Here is a 12,448-nt window from a genome sequence, read left to right on the forward strand (position 1 = left end):
TCACTGTCCACTTTTGGCCTGACCAGGGCAAAAAGAAAATACCCACAGTCACTCGTTGTTCAGTGTCCTAAAGCAATCGTGTTATTTTGCAAATTATTTCAGGACTAAGAGAAGGGACCGACAGTTGTTTACACAGAAACTGTGCTAAGGCAAACTTGAAAGCTTATGTCACTGCATTTTTTTCTTACCCAAACCTAATCCCAAGCCCACTTGCTGCCCAGATCACACACTGCTGCTGTGTGCAAGTCCTGTGGGAGTCCAGTTTGAGTGCCAACCCTGTAATATTTGAATTCTCACCACAAACATTAAATAGAAGCAACTGGAAAATTCTCATACTGCAATTTTATTTTGATACCAAAATAGCAGCTGTTACTCTGAAATACAATCCCACACTGCTCCAGAGCCCAAAGATGATGCCTTGTACTCCAGTAGTCACTCCTCATACACATCATGGTTTCTCAAGTCTAGCTCAGGTGGTCCTGGCTATGTAGTTTCTGTGATGCAACATTTCTCTATTTTTGCAGGAGGAACCATACCCAAACTAGATTCAAGACAAACCAATGCAAGTGTCACTGTAATTGTACACAACCCAGTAATAATTCTGTTAGTACTTGTGCTCCTTACCTCCATGAGATGCAAGGAATTGAGAACAAGTCTGGCCAGGTTAGCCAGGAGAGCTCTCCTGCTCAGCATCAGAGTCTTGAGTTACATTACTCACATACTTATTTTTTGGTTGTTTTGTTGGGGGGTTTTTTTTGTCTTTTTTTTTCCTTCCCCACCTGCATGGCTCACTTTCTGTTCAACAAGATAGGAAGATAACTAGGTCACACTAGTTCCTCCATGCACCTCTCAGTTGAGTACAGGAGACCCAGCCCTCAGCCTGCAGCAGGAGCACTCCTTTCCCAGCTTAAGAGGATTTGGTGGTAGGCAGCTAATACAACCCATAAAAAAGACAGCTCAACAGATTTATTCATCTTGACAACTGCAGTGCTCAACTCAAGCAGGAAATGAGAGGCCAGCAGCTTGGCCCAATATCTGGCAGCATATTTTGAGCTCTCCTCCCAGGTTTTGTATTGGGTTAGGATTGGCCATGCACAACACATTCAGGTATTTTCAGCTGGAAGCCTTTTCTCTTCATCTTGTATTCTTACCTGACAAAGAGGCTCAGTGCTCATTCATCCTCCAGCTTATGGATATGTGCAACAGTCATCTACTCACACTAGGGCTGAGTGCAGGAATTTCTCTCCCACACCAGCAGCAGCCAGGCTGCTCTCCCTGCTGGTGTGCCCTTAAGAGGAGCAGCTAACATCAAAGATTTACCTTACCCACCCAAATCCCTCGGTTGCCACAGGAGCAGTACAACATGCTTTCAAACAAAGAACATCTGTGACAAGCCAAAGGGATTTACTGCTCATCTTCTGAGGAGTTTTACACTCAGGAGAGTCCTGCAAGGGGCACAAAGAGATGCCAATGAGCATGTAACCTACACCATAGGGAACAGGAGGAAAAGTCCCAAAGGTGCATTGAGATGCCTTCACAGGGCAGTTTTTAGCAGTAACTTGGGCACAGCAAATAGAGTTTGGTCTTCAGATACTAAATTTATGGATAATTCATCCACAGCAGAATGACTTCAACAAAAAAAATGTAATCAGCAGCATGGATTAAAAATAAACAAAAAACAAAAACCAAAAAGACCCCAAACAACAACAAAAAAAACCCCCATACACAAAAAACCCACAAACCACCCCCCCACACCCTCCCCCCAGAAAGGTCTCACAAAAACACTCTCCTTTCACCTTCCTTAGAAATAAGTCTCAAAGAAGTAGTTCACAGGGCTCTGGAGCCAAATATCCACCAGCACATCCACGATCCACAACACTGACTGTTCATAATGCACTTTTATTTTTTCCTTTGTACAAAAACAAATATAAAATTTAAATCCAATAGAAAGTGTATACTAGCAATGACAAGTTTACATTACAATAAGACAGGACAATGCGATGTGTATTGAACACCACACTAGTTTTAGAACTCTCAGTGATACATGCACTATATAAAAACTGCTAGAACTTTTATTCTATTTCTACCAAGAATATCCAGGTACCAAGAACCAAAAGTAGTCTTGATAGGTGGTATCTACAAAATTAGACCTTTTCCACACACAAGAAAAAAACCAACATTAATAGAAACGTTTATCATTCTTTGTTAAAATCCTCTCACAAAAAGCCATACATAAAATTCTTAGTAGATACAGAAAAAGCTCAAAAGCTGTTAGCATAGGTAACCATTCAGTAGTTTAGGGAATCTTTTAGACATTTTGAAGAGATACTGTAGTTTTCAATCTGTATTTTTCCCCACAAAGCCAGAACTATGTCGACTCCTGTTTCAAAACCTAGTCAGTGGTTAAAACTAGCTCTTGAGTGAAGTCAAAGAGTAGTGTACAAAATATTTAACAGAACAGGGGTGTGCCTGTTTACTTCTCGAAGAAAGTCTTTTCCACATTCAAGGTTTGTTTATTTGTCCCATAAACAAGATTGTACCTGAGGGATGAAACAAAAACAAGGATTACCATAGTCTGTAAGTAGAGTTTTTTCCATAAAAGCATGAAGTTCACAGAGCACAGCCAAGCCACCTCGTCAGTCTTGTCTAGCCTCCCTCGAGTTTGTGAGCCCAGAGAAGGGTATGTTTGGATAGGTGGCCAGCTCATATTTCTGGAGACACAGTTCTGTTGATGCTCTGTGGAGCCTGGGGATGGGGACTGCTGCCAGGAGCCTGCTCTTCCCCCAGTGCTGGCAGCGCATTTGTTCCCTGCTAACTAACAGATCTATCATACATGTCACTGCAAGAAGCAGACAAGTTATTCTAAGTAAATGGGGCAACTCTGCTCTAGGAGAATCAGCCCATAGTGCAGAGAAGCCACGACCACTATATTTGAACACTGACTTCGGTTCAGAGCAGGCTGGAGCAACACCCTAGATCTCTGAAGCCCTTATCATGCCTTTGCCCTGAATAGCTGACTGTCCATCAGAAAGCTGGGTCCTATTCACCAATTCACTACCAGTAAGAGTTGTTTCCTCTGCCCTCAGAGGAACTCTGATTATTAAAGACTCTTCTTTTTGTACCCATAAACCTGCCATGCTTATTTCTGTTAACTTTGCAGCCAGTATGTATTTTTCACCATGTTCTGAGTTGTATTCCCAATAAAATAATCTAATATTAAAGGCATAAATATATACTCGCAGGATTTTTTTAAAAATAGTTATTCAGTAGCTCCAGACTTCTTTTGTCACTATTACATAGCTGACATTCAACTGCTAAGCCAAAAAGTACCTACAAATGCTGCTTACCTGTGGGATTGTGCCGGATGAAAAATACAAACGGTCTGTCTACTATGAACCATGGAGGAGATGACCTGGCTATTAAAATTGCAGCTTGCAGGAAAGATAAGACTCAGAGTGAGACAAATCAAGCATGACAACACATGATATACTCTATCAGTTTCCTAATGTGTGTGTGTGTGTATATATATATCTATGTGTGTGTGTATACATATAGGCTTTCACAGGTGCAGACAAATGCCTAAGACCTACCAACTCAGACCTTTAAAGCCACATAGGTCACATGATATTCTTGCAGGATGCATATTAAAAAGACAATACAAGACCCACAGAAAGCTGGAACTCTTGGGCTGTCACCCAAAGCATGTAGTAGCTCAGTCCTCTTTGCCACCTGGATAGCCAGAACATTTTATGAGTGGTCAGAGCTATTAGAAGACACTTCTTTAGAAGTAAGCCTGTTAGCATTTCTTACAGTGATCAACATGGGAAAATTGGGATTTTCCTGAGATATTACATAAAACCCATCAACTGATCTAAGTCAGATTATTCCTGCAATGGTCTCTGAGTGGACTATCTTTGCTTAGTGCTATAGCCTTATAATGGAGTTTTCCCAATTCTGACAGTTATCAGTGCAGTTGCTTACTTGTTGCTGCAGAAGCTTTGGTTCCATCTTCGCTAACTTCAATTTTTGTCTTTTGCAGAACATTAGATACATGAAGACCTTCTGTTCCTGAAAAAGCCATGGAGAACAGCACTTTCAGTAAAACTACCTGAAAGAATCCTGAAGTACCTTGTAGCTAGTAGCTATGCCAGCATGGCTCAGAATAATAAAAGCTGCTGAAATCCTGAAGCTGCAGGGAAGAACACTACTGGTAACATCTTTGAATACAGTCACTGAGTAACTGGAAGACAGGGAATAACCCATCTTACTCCCCTCCCTCCCCATTTAACTAGGTTTTCTGATTTGATGGTTTAAGAAGTGTTCATTTAAGTGTTCACTTTCATTTATAGTTTTAATTAAAAAGAAAACACCTGAAAAAAATATGCTTCCTGAATTTAAGACACTTATCTCCATGTCAGGGAGGGAGAAAAAGCACTTAGCAACACACCTTGCTTTCAATCAAACACAGGAATTTGTTTTCAAATTAAGCCACCACAAGGTAGGCTTTTTTGTTAGATCATTATGGAGAAGTTTAATAAAAGCAGAGAAGAAAAATACAATGACATTTTACAGCCATGAGTTCAGAAGTGTCTATACTCCATTTTCAGACACTAATATTTACAGCTCTGGGTCAGTCCAGTCCCTTAAAGTGTGAATGTAATCCTTGAGCTTTCCTATAGAGCTCAAGAAAAAGTCATTAAACACACACTTCAGGGAAAGTTACATATTGTAGTTGCAGTATTTGCCACAGTCTAAGGTACAGTATTGTTATAAGTCTTGCCACAGATTTTAGACAATGCTTGAGACCCCCAGGCTGTATTATCAAATCTTAAACTGACCGCCATGATTTACTGCTGTGATGCAAGACAAGGGAAAAAAAGAGCTACTGCAACGTTCAACAGAGGCAACCAGTCATGCCTGGCTGGCTACAACATAACACCCAGTTCCAGTGTCATAGTAACACAGCCAAGATAAAGCAGACAAAACTGGATTGGTAAAGCGGCACTTTATTCAGTGCTAGGAACTGTGAAGGACCACCATGAATTAAAACAAACAAAAACCCCCCTTACTTGTTATTTTTGCAAAGTTTGCCTTCGACTGGTCAAACATATCTGTAATACCAAGTGCTTGCAAAGGGTCCTTTAGGTCTGTTTCTGCTTCTGCTGTAAATCTAGGAGGAACAAACAAAGGTAAAAATGAATGCATCAGGAAAGTCACCCTGTATCAGACGAGATATACACAAATAACCCCTGAAAACACTCTGAAGGAGAAAAAGATTACATCAGTACTTACTTTGGTAAAATAACCTGCACTCTTTTTGCTACCATGGTTGTCATCCAGCTTCCTATTGTTTTTGTGCTGATGTGGGGAATGATAGCAGAGAGTGGCGTTGTGCTTTCTGTAGGCAATGCAATCAACATGCTTATCATTTCACCGTGGTATGGCAGCTCAATGATGTTGTACCACAGCTCATTTGGAGTACTTGTAGTACCTAAAAAAAAAAAAACCCAAAAAAAACAAATCTAGTGAGCCATAATCTACAGCCTTAAGTGTCCATCTTACCTTTAGATACCTACAGCTGTAAGAGTTAGGAAAGTTTTGCCCACATCTTAAAACTGACTCTAGAGTCACAGGCTTCCTACTAGGCAACCCTTCAAAAGGCATGGGCTCTGGAGAGATGCTAGCTTTACATGAAGCACAGACAGGATGACACCAAGGAGCAAATACTCATTTAATGTACATCCTGTGTCCCAGACAAACCTCATCAGCCCAGAGCAGCAAGCAAGCTACGTTAGAAGTGACAAAGTCTGCAAAGCAGCTGCATCTCTACTTCAGATCTGAGAAACAAAAAGCAAGGAAAAGCATCTTTCCAACTTGAAGAGATCTTGTAGATAAGCTTTTTCCTCCAAGAGTTATTGCAAGAGCTCCTAGCTCCTGTCTGAAGTAGTCTGTGGCATTTACTTAATCTTCTTGCTGAATAAGGATCTGATTAGGAAGCAGTCTTAAGCCTTTCAAGACAGTGGAAATCAGCCACTTAGAGGCAGTGCACGATGCCAATTAGATGAGAAGGAGTGAGATAGCAACACCTCCAAGTTACAGCAAGTGTCAGGAAGACTGTCTTTGAGCAACCCTCTCCTCTTCCAAGTTCCCTTTAGTTACTGTGGGATTTCTGGCATGTGGCTGGGAAGCAAATGCTTTTTATAGTAGTTTCAAGTGAAAACTTGTCAGTTTAACTACAGACAGGATTTCAGGCAAAGTTTTTGGATAGCAGCAAGATCTTATTACCTTTCCCCTTTCTTCATCTAAACTTGCACTTATCAGCCCAAGCTGAAAAATCAACAGCTTCATTACTAATTAAATCTTATTGCCAGGGCCATGCAATGTGCCTTGACTGAGTTCACACTGCTACAAACCAGCAGTATCACACTTTTGCAGGAATAGTGTCATGCTTGGCAGTTTCATTATTTCCTTTTATTATGGCAGTGGTTCTCAAACTAGAGCCTGCAGACCACAACACTGGCTGCATAATTCAGCTACAGGACAGTAACACAAGGTGAACTGTCCCAACAGGTAAGCACTGCTTTCCTGATCTGCTACACACTGCCATCATTACTGAGGCATCCCCAAAGGAGGGGAAGCTCAGCTTCAGTCAGCTCATGGGATTGAAGATGCTTAACAAATTTAAACTTTTAAAGATCCCTTTGCAAGCATAGATAAAACAGAAGCCCTGTGTGAGGAAATCCAGAGATTCACAAACTAAAGCGAGTCCTAACTCAGCAGTATTTCTTTTGTTCCTTTCTAGCCTTAATAGCTTTTCTAGCTTAAACATAATGGAGACTTTAACCAGCATCAGAAGTCAAAAGCCTTCAAAATAATAGTCTTGCTAAACCCCATCTTAAGTTATGAACTTCTTTGAAACTCCGCAGATTAGTACATACTGCAGGAGGCTTCCCCACCTCCTCCCACTCACACTTTCAGCAGTCACCTAAAGTACTACATTACATCTGCTCTAACATATAGGTTTGGGACAGAAAGTCAGTCACAGCTGTTTACTTTAACATAAATTACTAATATTATTAGGTGAGCACTACTGACAGTAAAACTAAGCATTTAAAAAAAGCACAGCAGGTCTTGCTCTTTGGATTTATAGCAAGAAAGCTGTACTCTCAGACTTATTCCTCAGATTGTCTTTAGCACACAAGGAAGCAAGTTCCAAGTAGCACTTCTTGGAAGGATGCAACAGAAGTTTTTATCAGAGTATCAATCTTACTTTGACCATTAAAATCCCCACAGGGCTGCAACACTGCAGCTCTGCAGTTCATTGTCAGTCACATCAAGCTGCTTATGTCAGCTCTGAGAATCTCTGAAGGAAGTCTGGTTGAACCTGCTCAACTTCTTTTCACTTGTGACTCAATCTAAAGAGCTGTTTCACACCTTGAGAGATACAGCCAACATACTAACCCCGTGCTCTTCTGGCTCTCATAGGACTAGGGACTGTGCAAGTTCCATTTCTTTATATGCAGTAAAATATAGATTGATTCTACTCCAGTCTTCTTTCATACACAGCTCATCACCACCTAAACCTCTACATTCTGTCTCTGTTGCAGCTTTTCCTTATTCTCACTCCTTAGGAATCTGTACCTTTTTTTTTCCTTACAGCAAAGCTTAAGTAACATGCAAATTTCTCAATTTGGGTACTTCAGATTTTCCATTTGGAAGGCAAGAGGATTTGACAGAATATTCAACCTTAAGCAACTGCTAAGTACCTTGCAGGGCAAGCTTACCCATACCCCAGCAGCACAGACACTTCTTCTAACACAAGCTGCCTGCATCAGCTGCAACAAGCAGCACCATTTAACACCACGTGTACAGAAAACTCTTGTTTCAGTCTGAAAGAGCTGAGTTTACAACCATTGTCCATGGTAGTGGGAGTCGCTGAGCTTACCACAGCGGAAGATGGACAACTGGGACAGCATAGGAACTTGGTAGGTCTTCCCATCAGCTCCATAAAATGGACGTTTCTTTGTGTTTTCAGGTCGGAATCGCGATTTCCATAAGCCCTTGAAATACACGGCATTCACTAGAACCAGTCTGGTCAAACTGCCTTCAATATCATCTGGAGCTACAACCTGATCGATCATACCTAGAAGAAATAAAGGAAGTCTTAAGTATTTGCTGTCATAACGCTGCCAGCTGTTCATGAGGAATGTGAAGCACATGTTAGTTTAGACCTCTTGATCTGTGAGCGTGCCAGCTCTTCACAGGGCAATACATTCACAATTCATAAAGCCAGTGGTATTCTTTGTCAAAAAGTAAGCCTTTGGGATAACTAGAATTCAAACACATCTTACTAATTGATAGTCTGATGTTATAACAACTAACAAGGCCTAACCCTTTCCAGCATGTGAACAGATCTAAGACTGTTACAGTGGTAATAGTTTCAGCTGAAACACCTCCCCATTCACACGCTGCTTGCAACATTGCTATGCAAAACTGGTGATGTGGTTGAGAAAGAATTTGACAGCCTCGTTTCACACATACCACATCCAACATCATTAACACTCTCCTCACATCCAGGAGGCACTGGTTTTAACTCCAAGAGGTACCAAACTAGGTAGTTCACCTACATTGGGAAATGTTGCAAAACGTGATCTTTGGCTTTAGCACATGTAATCTTGACAACTAGATGCCAAAAGGCTTGAATCATGAGGAGTTCTGTCAAGGCAGGGTTAATTAGGAATCCTCCACTAAATCTGAGTCATAAGAACAGGGTCATATCTTACAAGAGTTTAGGGCAGTCAGAGCAAAAGCTGAACTGCCCTACATCTTTCTGTAAGTCTGATTTACTGAGTAAAACATCTGAGTTGCCTGAAAGTATCTTTTATGTTTGAGAAAGCATAGCTGCAAGAGAAAGCATGTTCCAAACTCTGCTTGGATTTCTCACTAGTTGTATGAATGTAAAGAACAGCAGAAGCTCCCCTGATCCCATGGGCAGATGGACACAGGCACACACACTACACACATCCCTTCCAGGCCATCAGATAGGCTCATCTGCTGGGGCAGTGAGATGCTGATTCCTGGCCCACCAGCTCTAAAATACCACAGTAATGCCAGCTAAAAGACAGTTTTAGCTGCAGGGCAGAGCCTTCTCCACCTCCCCATCTTTCCCCAGCATTTCCATTTGAATCTGAGGTCTCAGATACCACCCTGCCACACACAGAGGCACTCACCAATACTCACCCCTTGTTTCATTTTTCACCCACTGGTTGATGGAATCACATGCTGCATTTGGGTCCTCAAAGTCCACACTCTTGACACTGCACTGAAACACCTCTTTGTTCCTTGTAACAAAAGGCACTTCCATTTTAAAGCCACTCTTTGCAAACACTGCATTAGCAATTGTTACAATGTCTTTATTCTTTTTTGAGACTATGAGCCTGTTTATCTTCTTTAAGGCTTTACCAACTCCTAGTTGGAAAGAACAAGTTTAATTTAGAATAAGATTGATGAACAGTTACTTTATATGCAAACTATTAATGACATGAAAGGTAAGACATTAAGTGCTGGACTAGAAAAGGAGATCATAGCAGGCATTCTCAGAGGACTTCCAAAACAACCATTTCTGATCTCTCATCTGAAGATTGCTACTATTTCCCAGAAAAACATGACCTCTGCTGTGATTCCTGCTGCCCCTCTAGGTGTCTGCTAAGAATGCAACAGACAGTGCTGGGATAACACTGAGGTTCAAGTCTCACTGTGGAGCTACTAACCACACTCTTCCACAGAACAGACTCTTCCAAAACACATTTCATATCATATAAGCCCAGATAACTTGTCAGTTCTGCGACGGTGACAAAGAAAGTCGAGGGGTCAGGCTGCTCAGTCAGAGCTCTGCAGGATTTGCACAACAAGTGGTTTGCAGAGTGTAAAGCAAAAATTGTTTTTGACATACTTCCTTTCCATTTATTCTAGAATAAAGTAAACTGTCAAGATTTCTTTAATAAACTGCAAGTCAAGTCTTGGTTTCCCTCAAGACTAGGTCCCAGCCTAAATCAGCTACAAGCAGGAATCAATCCCTTAACACATGAGCTTGTCTCTAAAAAAAGGAAAAAGGGAAAGTAGCAGGTTCTGGTGTTACAGTCAAGATCCTTAGGACCTGAAAGCAGATTGTATCAAGTACTTGCTAGCTCCTTCACTGTGTATGAGAGAAGGCATATGGCACCACAGAAGAACTGCTATGTTCACCATACCCAGTTCTCCCCAGTGTTATGGTTTATGAAGGAGTGCTTGTCTACACAGGGAAGCTCTTGCCAGGCAAGCAACTTCATGTTCAACCATTATATTGAACAGAATCCTTGGGTGGCTGTTTTTCAGAGTTATTAATGAGTTCCCTCTGTTTCCCAATACAACTCAGGCAGAAATGTTTCCAGACTACTTCCTGATGTAGACAAACTTAAGAGATATGAAGTGAATAAATTAGTTCAGAGTTATTCTCTTAGCTGCATACAAGAAAAAAGCCTCAGATGGCTTTGCTGTTTCACGTATCATGAATGCTTTAACAGTACAGTTGTATGAATTTCTAAATGTTCACTCTCCAATACTATGGGCAAATTCTTTTGGAGAACATACCATAACAGAGGTTCTCAAACTGTATTCTGTGGACCACTGGTGGCCCACGGATCACTTGCTGATGGTCCGGGGAGAGCTGTCTGGTCTCATGATGCTGGCTCTCCTCTTTGCTTCCAGCTGCTAAATTGCATTAAAAGACAGCTAAAGACAAATTAAATACTTTTCAACTATTACCTTTCCAAAGAAGCAGTTGCTGCAGTTGCCAAAGAACTGCAAGGCAATCATGAACAAGAGCAGAGGAAATCTGTGCAATGAGATAGGTATCTCCCCATCCCATAACAAGTCTCTAAAAAGGTACTGGCCACCTTCTAAAGTGTTTGAGAACCTCTGTGTCTCACAGCATTAGGACTGTGGGCCAAATAAAACAAGTTGATATAATGCTTGAAAATTTTTCAAAGTACTTCTATTTTGAGCATTCAAATGTTCCTAAAGTTGATCATCCAATGAAGGGATTTCAATCTACATCATTTAGATCTTAACCTGTCAAATAATTTTGCTGTACTTTAAACCCAAGACCAAAACAGCAAAGCAAATGAAGACAGAACAGCATGTCTTATGACAATACTGCTCAAGATTTAAATGTGCACTTACCTCTTAGAGGGTTTCCTATTCTTGGAAGTAAGGGAGAATGCTGGCACTAAGATGTTAAGTCTTGCTGGCAAACACTCACAAAAATAGCGTGCAAATTAAAGCAGTAAGAACCTTCAGGTTACACACTCTCAAGGGGTAGACATTGGCAGAGGAACACAAACACAGATGCATGCAGTGTCAGGTACAGAGGCAAGCAGAAATGGCTGAAGAGGGCACTACAAGATACAGGGATCCTGACAGCAGAAACACATGAAAAAAAGCTGAAGAGCAAAGTGAAAGTATCAATAGTATGGCTAGTTTGCATTGCTTTCAGTATGGTGCCAATAAATATTCTCTTGCCCTCTTATCTAAGGAGTGGCACATTAAAGGCTGTTCAGTACAGCCTGAAATGGGGTACTGCAGCCTTCCTGCACGGTGCTGGCACTGGACCACCTCCCACACTGCTCTGAAAAATCAATTTTGCAAGGACAAAGGCAGTTCTAGCTGGGGTCCTGAAGTCATTAACCAAGTTGCTTATAAGCCAGTTGGAGTATATGTATAGGTCCATACTCAAACTGCCAATTAGCTTCAAGTCTGTCCATTTTGTGCTTTGGTAAACACAGCTAATTGGTGCATGATGCAATCTACCACACTTGGAAAGCCATCTCACACAGCACAAAGAGTCTGACATAACACACCCAAAACCACCTTAGGAACCACTGACCATTTACACTGTATCTCATCATAGTTGTCAGCTGCTTCTTGGTCTTGCCATCGGCTCCCAATTGCAACACCCCCAGGACTGACGCAATCCCGTGAGGAGAAACAACAACGTTGTCCTGAGGCTTCGCTTTCACTATTTGATTGAAGACCTGGATTCCAACATCAGAGCTAAGCTCCTCCAGAGGATAAAAACTGAACTGGGAACATACAGACATTAAAGTCCCAAGAACAAAGAGGAGGGAGAAGTGCCAGTTCATGATTCCTAGTTGGAGATACCTGTAAGAAAACAAGAGGGGAAAGTTAAGTCAGTTTTCACAAGTACAGCATTTTTATTTTTGACATAAATTCTTATTTACCTAAAGAGCAGGCAAGTCTTGCACATGTGCCACACACCATTCACAGAGCTCTGGCAGTGAGGCTCACACTTGCATTTTTACTTAACACTACTGGTATTTTAGGCCTAGGGGTTTCCAGATGCAGAGATAATCATGAAGTGGCTAAATATCACTGCCTACGTAACAGGGCA

General features: G+C 41.4%; 1 protein-coding gene across 3 annotated transcripts; it reads right to left on the reverse strand.

The window, feature by feature from the left end:
• Positions 1-1,879: 1,879 nt before the first annotated feature.
• On the reverse strand, positions 1,880-12,194 carry SERPINE2 (serpin family E member 2). 3 transcript variants are annotated; one of them, XM_018080047.1, is made up of 9 exons: positions 11,924-12,194; positions 10,630-10,746; positions 9,241-9,468; positions 7,946-8,143; positions 5,293-5,491; positions 5,070-5,170; positions 3,982-4,068; positions 3,348-3,431; positions 1,880-2,540 (listed from the first exon to the last, which is right to left on the reverse strand). In XM_018080047.1, exons 1-9 carry the CDS (start codon positions 12,177-12,179, stop codon positions 2,503-2,505), a joined length of 1,308 nt encoding a protein of 435 aa, XP_017935536.1. In that variant the 5' UTR covers positions 12,180-12,194; the 3' UTR covers positions 1,880-2,502. The 3 variants fall into 3 exon arrangements, with proteins under 3 accessions (XP_017935536.1, XP_017935534.1, XP_008929472.1); XM_018080045.1 differs by having other exon boundaries at positions 10,630-10,749; XM_008931224.3 differs by lacking the exon at positions 10,630-10,746.
• Between the last annotated feature and the right edge of the window lie 254 nt (positions 12,195-12,448).

This window comes from Manacus vitellinus, unplaced genomic scaffold (assembly GCF_001715985.3).
Source record: "Manacus vitellinus isolate BGI_N305 unplaced genomic scaffold, ASM171598v3 scaffold_49_pilon, whole genome shotgun sequence".
NCBI lineage: Eukaryota > Metazoa > Chordata > Aves > Passeriformes > Pipridae > Manacus > Manacus vitellinus.

Excerpts from the sequence above, each read along its gene's own strand:
- SERPINE2 (XM_018080045.1), bottom strand. The coding sequence starts at position 12,179 with ATGAACTGGCACTTCTCCCTCCTCTTTGTTCTTGGGACTTTAATGTCT. Across the intron at positions 5,492-7,945 it reads GTTGTCCATCTTCCGCTGTG|GTACTACAAGTACTCCAAAT; the intron begins GTAAGCTCAGCG and ends TTTTTTTTTTAG. Across the intron at positions 4,069-5,069 it reads AAACTTTGCAAAAATAACAA|GAACAGAAGGTCTTCATGTA; the intron begins GTAAGGGGGGTT and ends TGGCTTTTTCAG.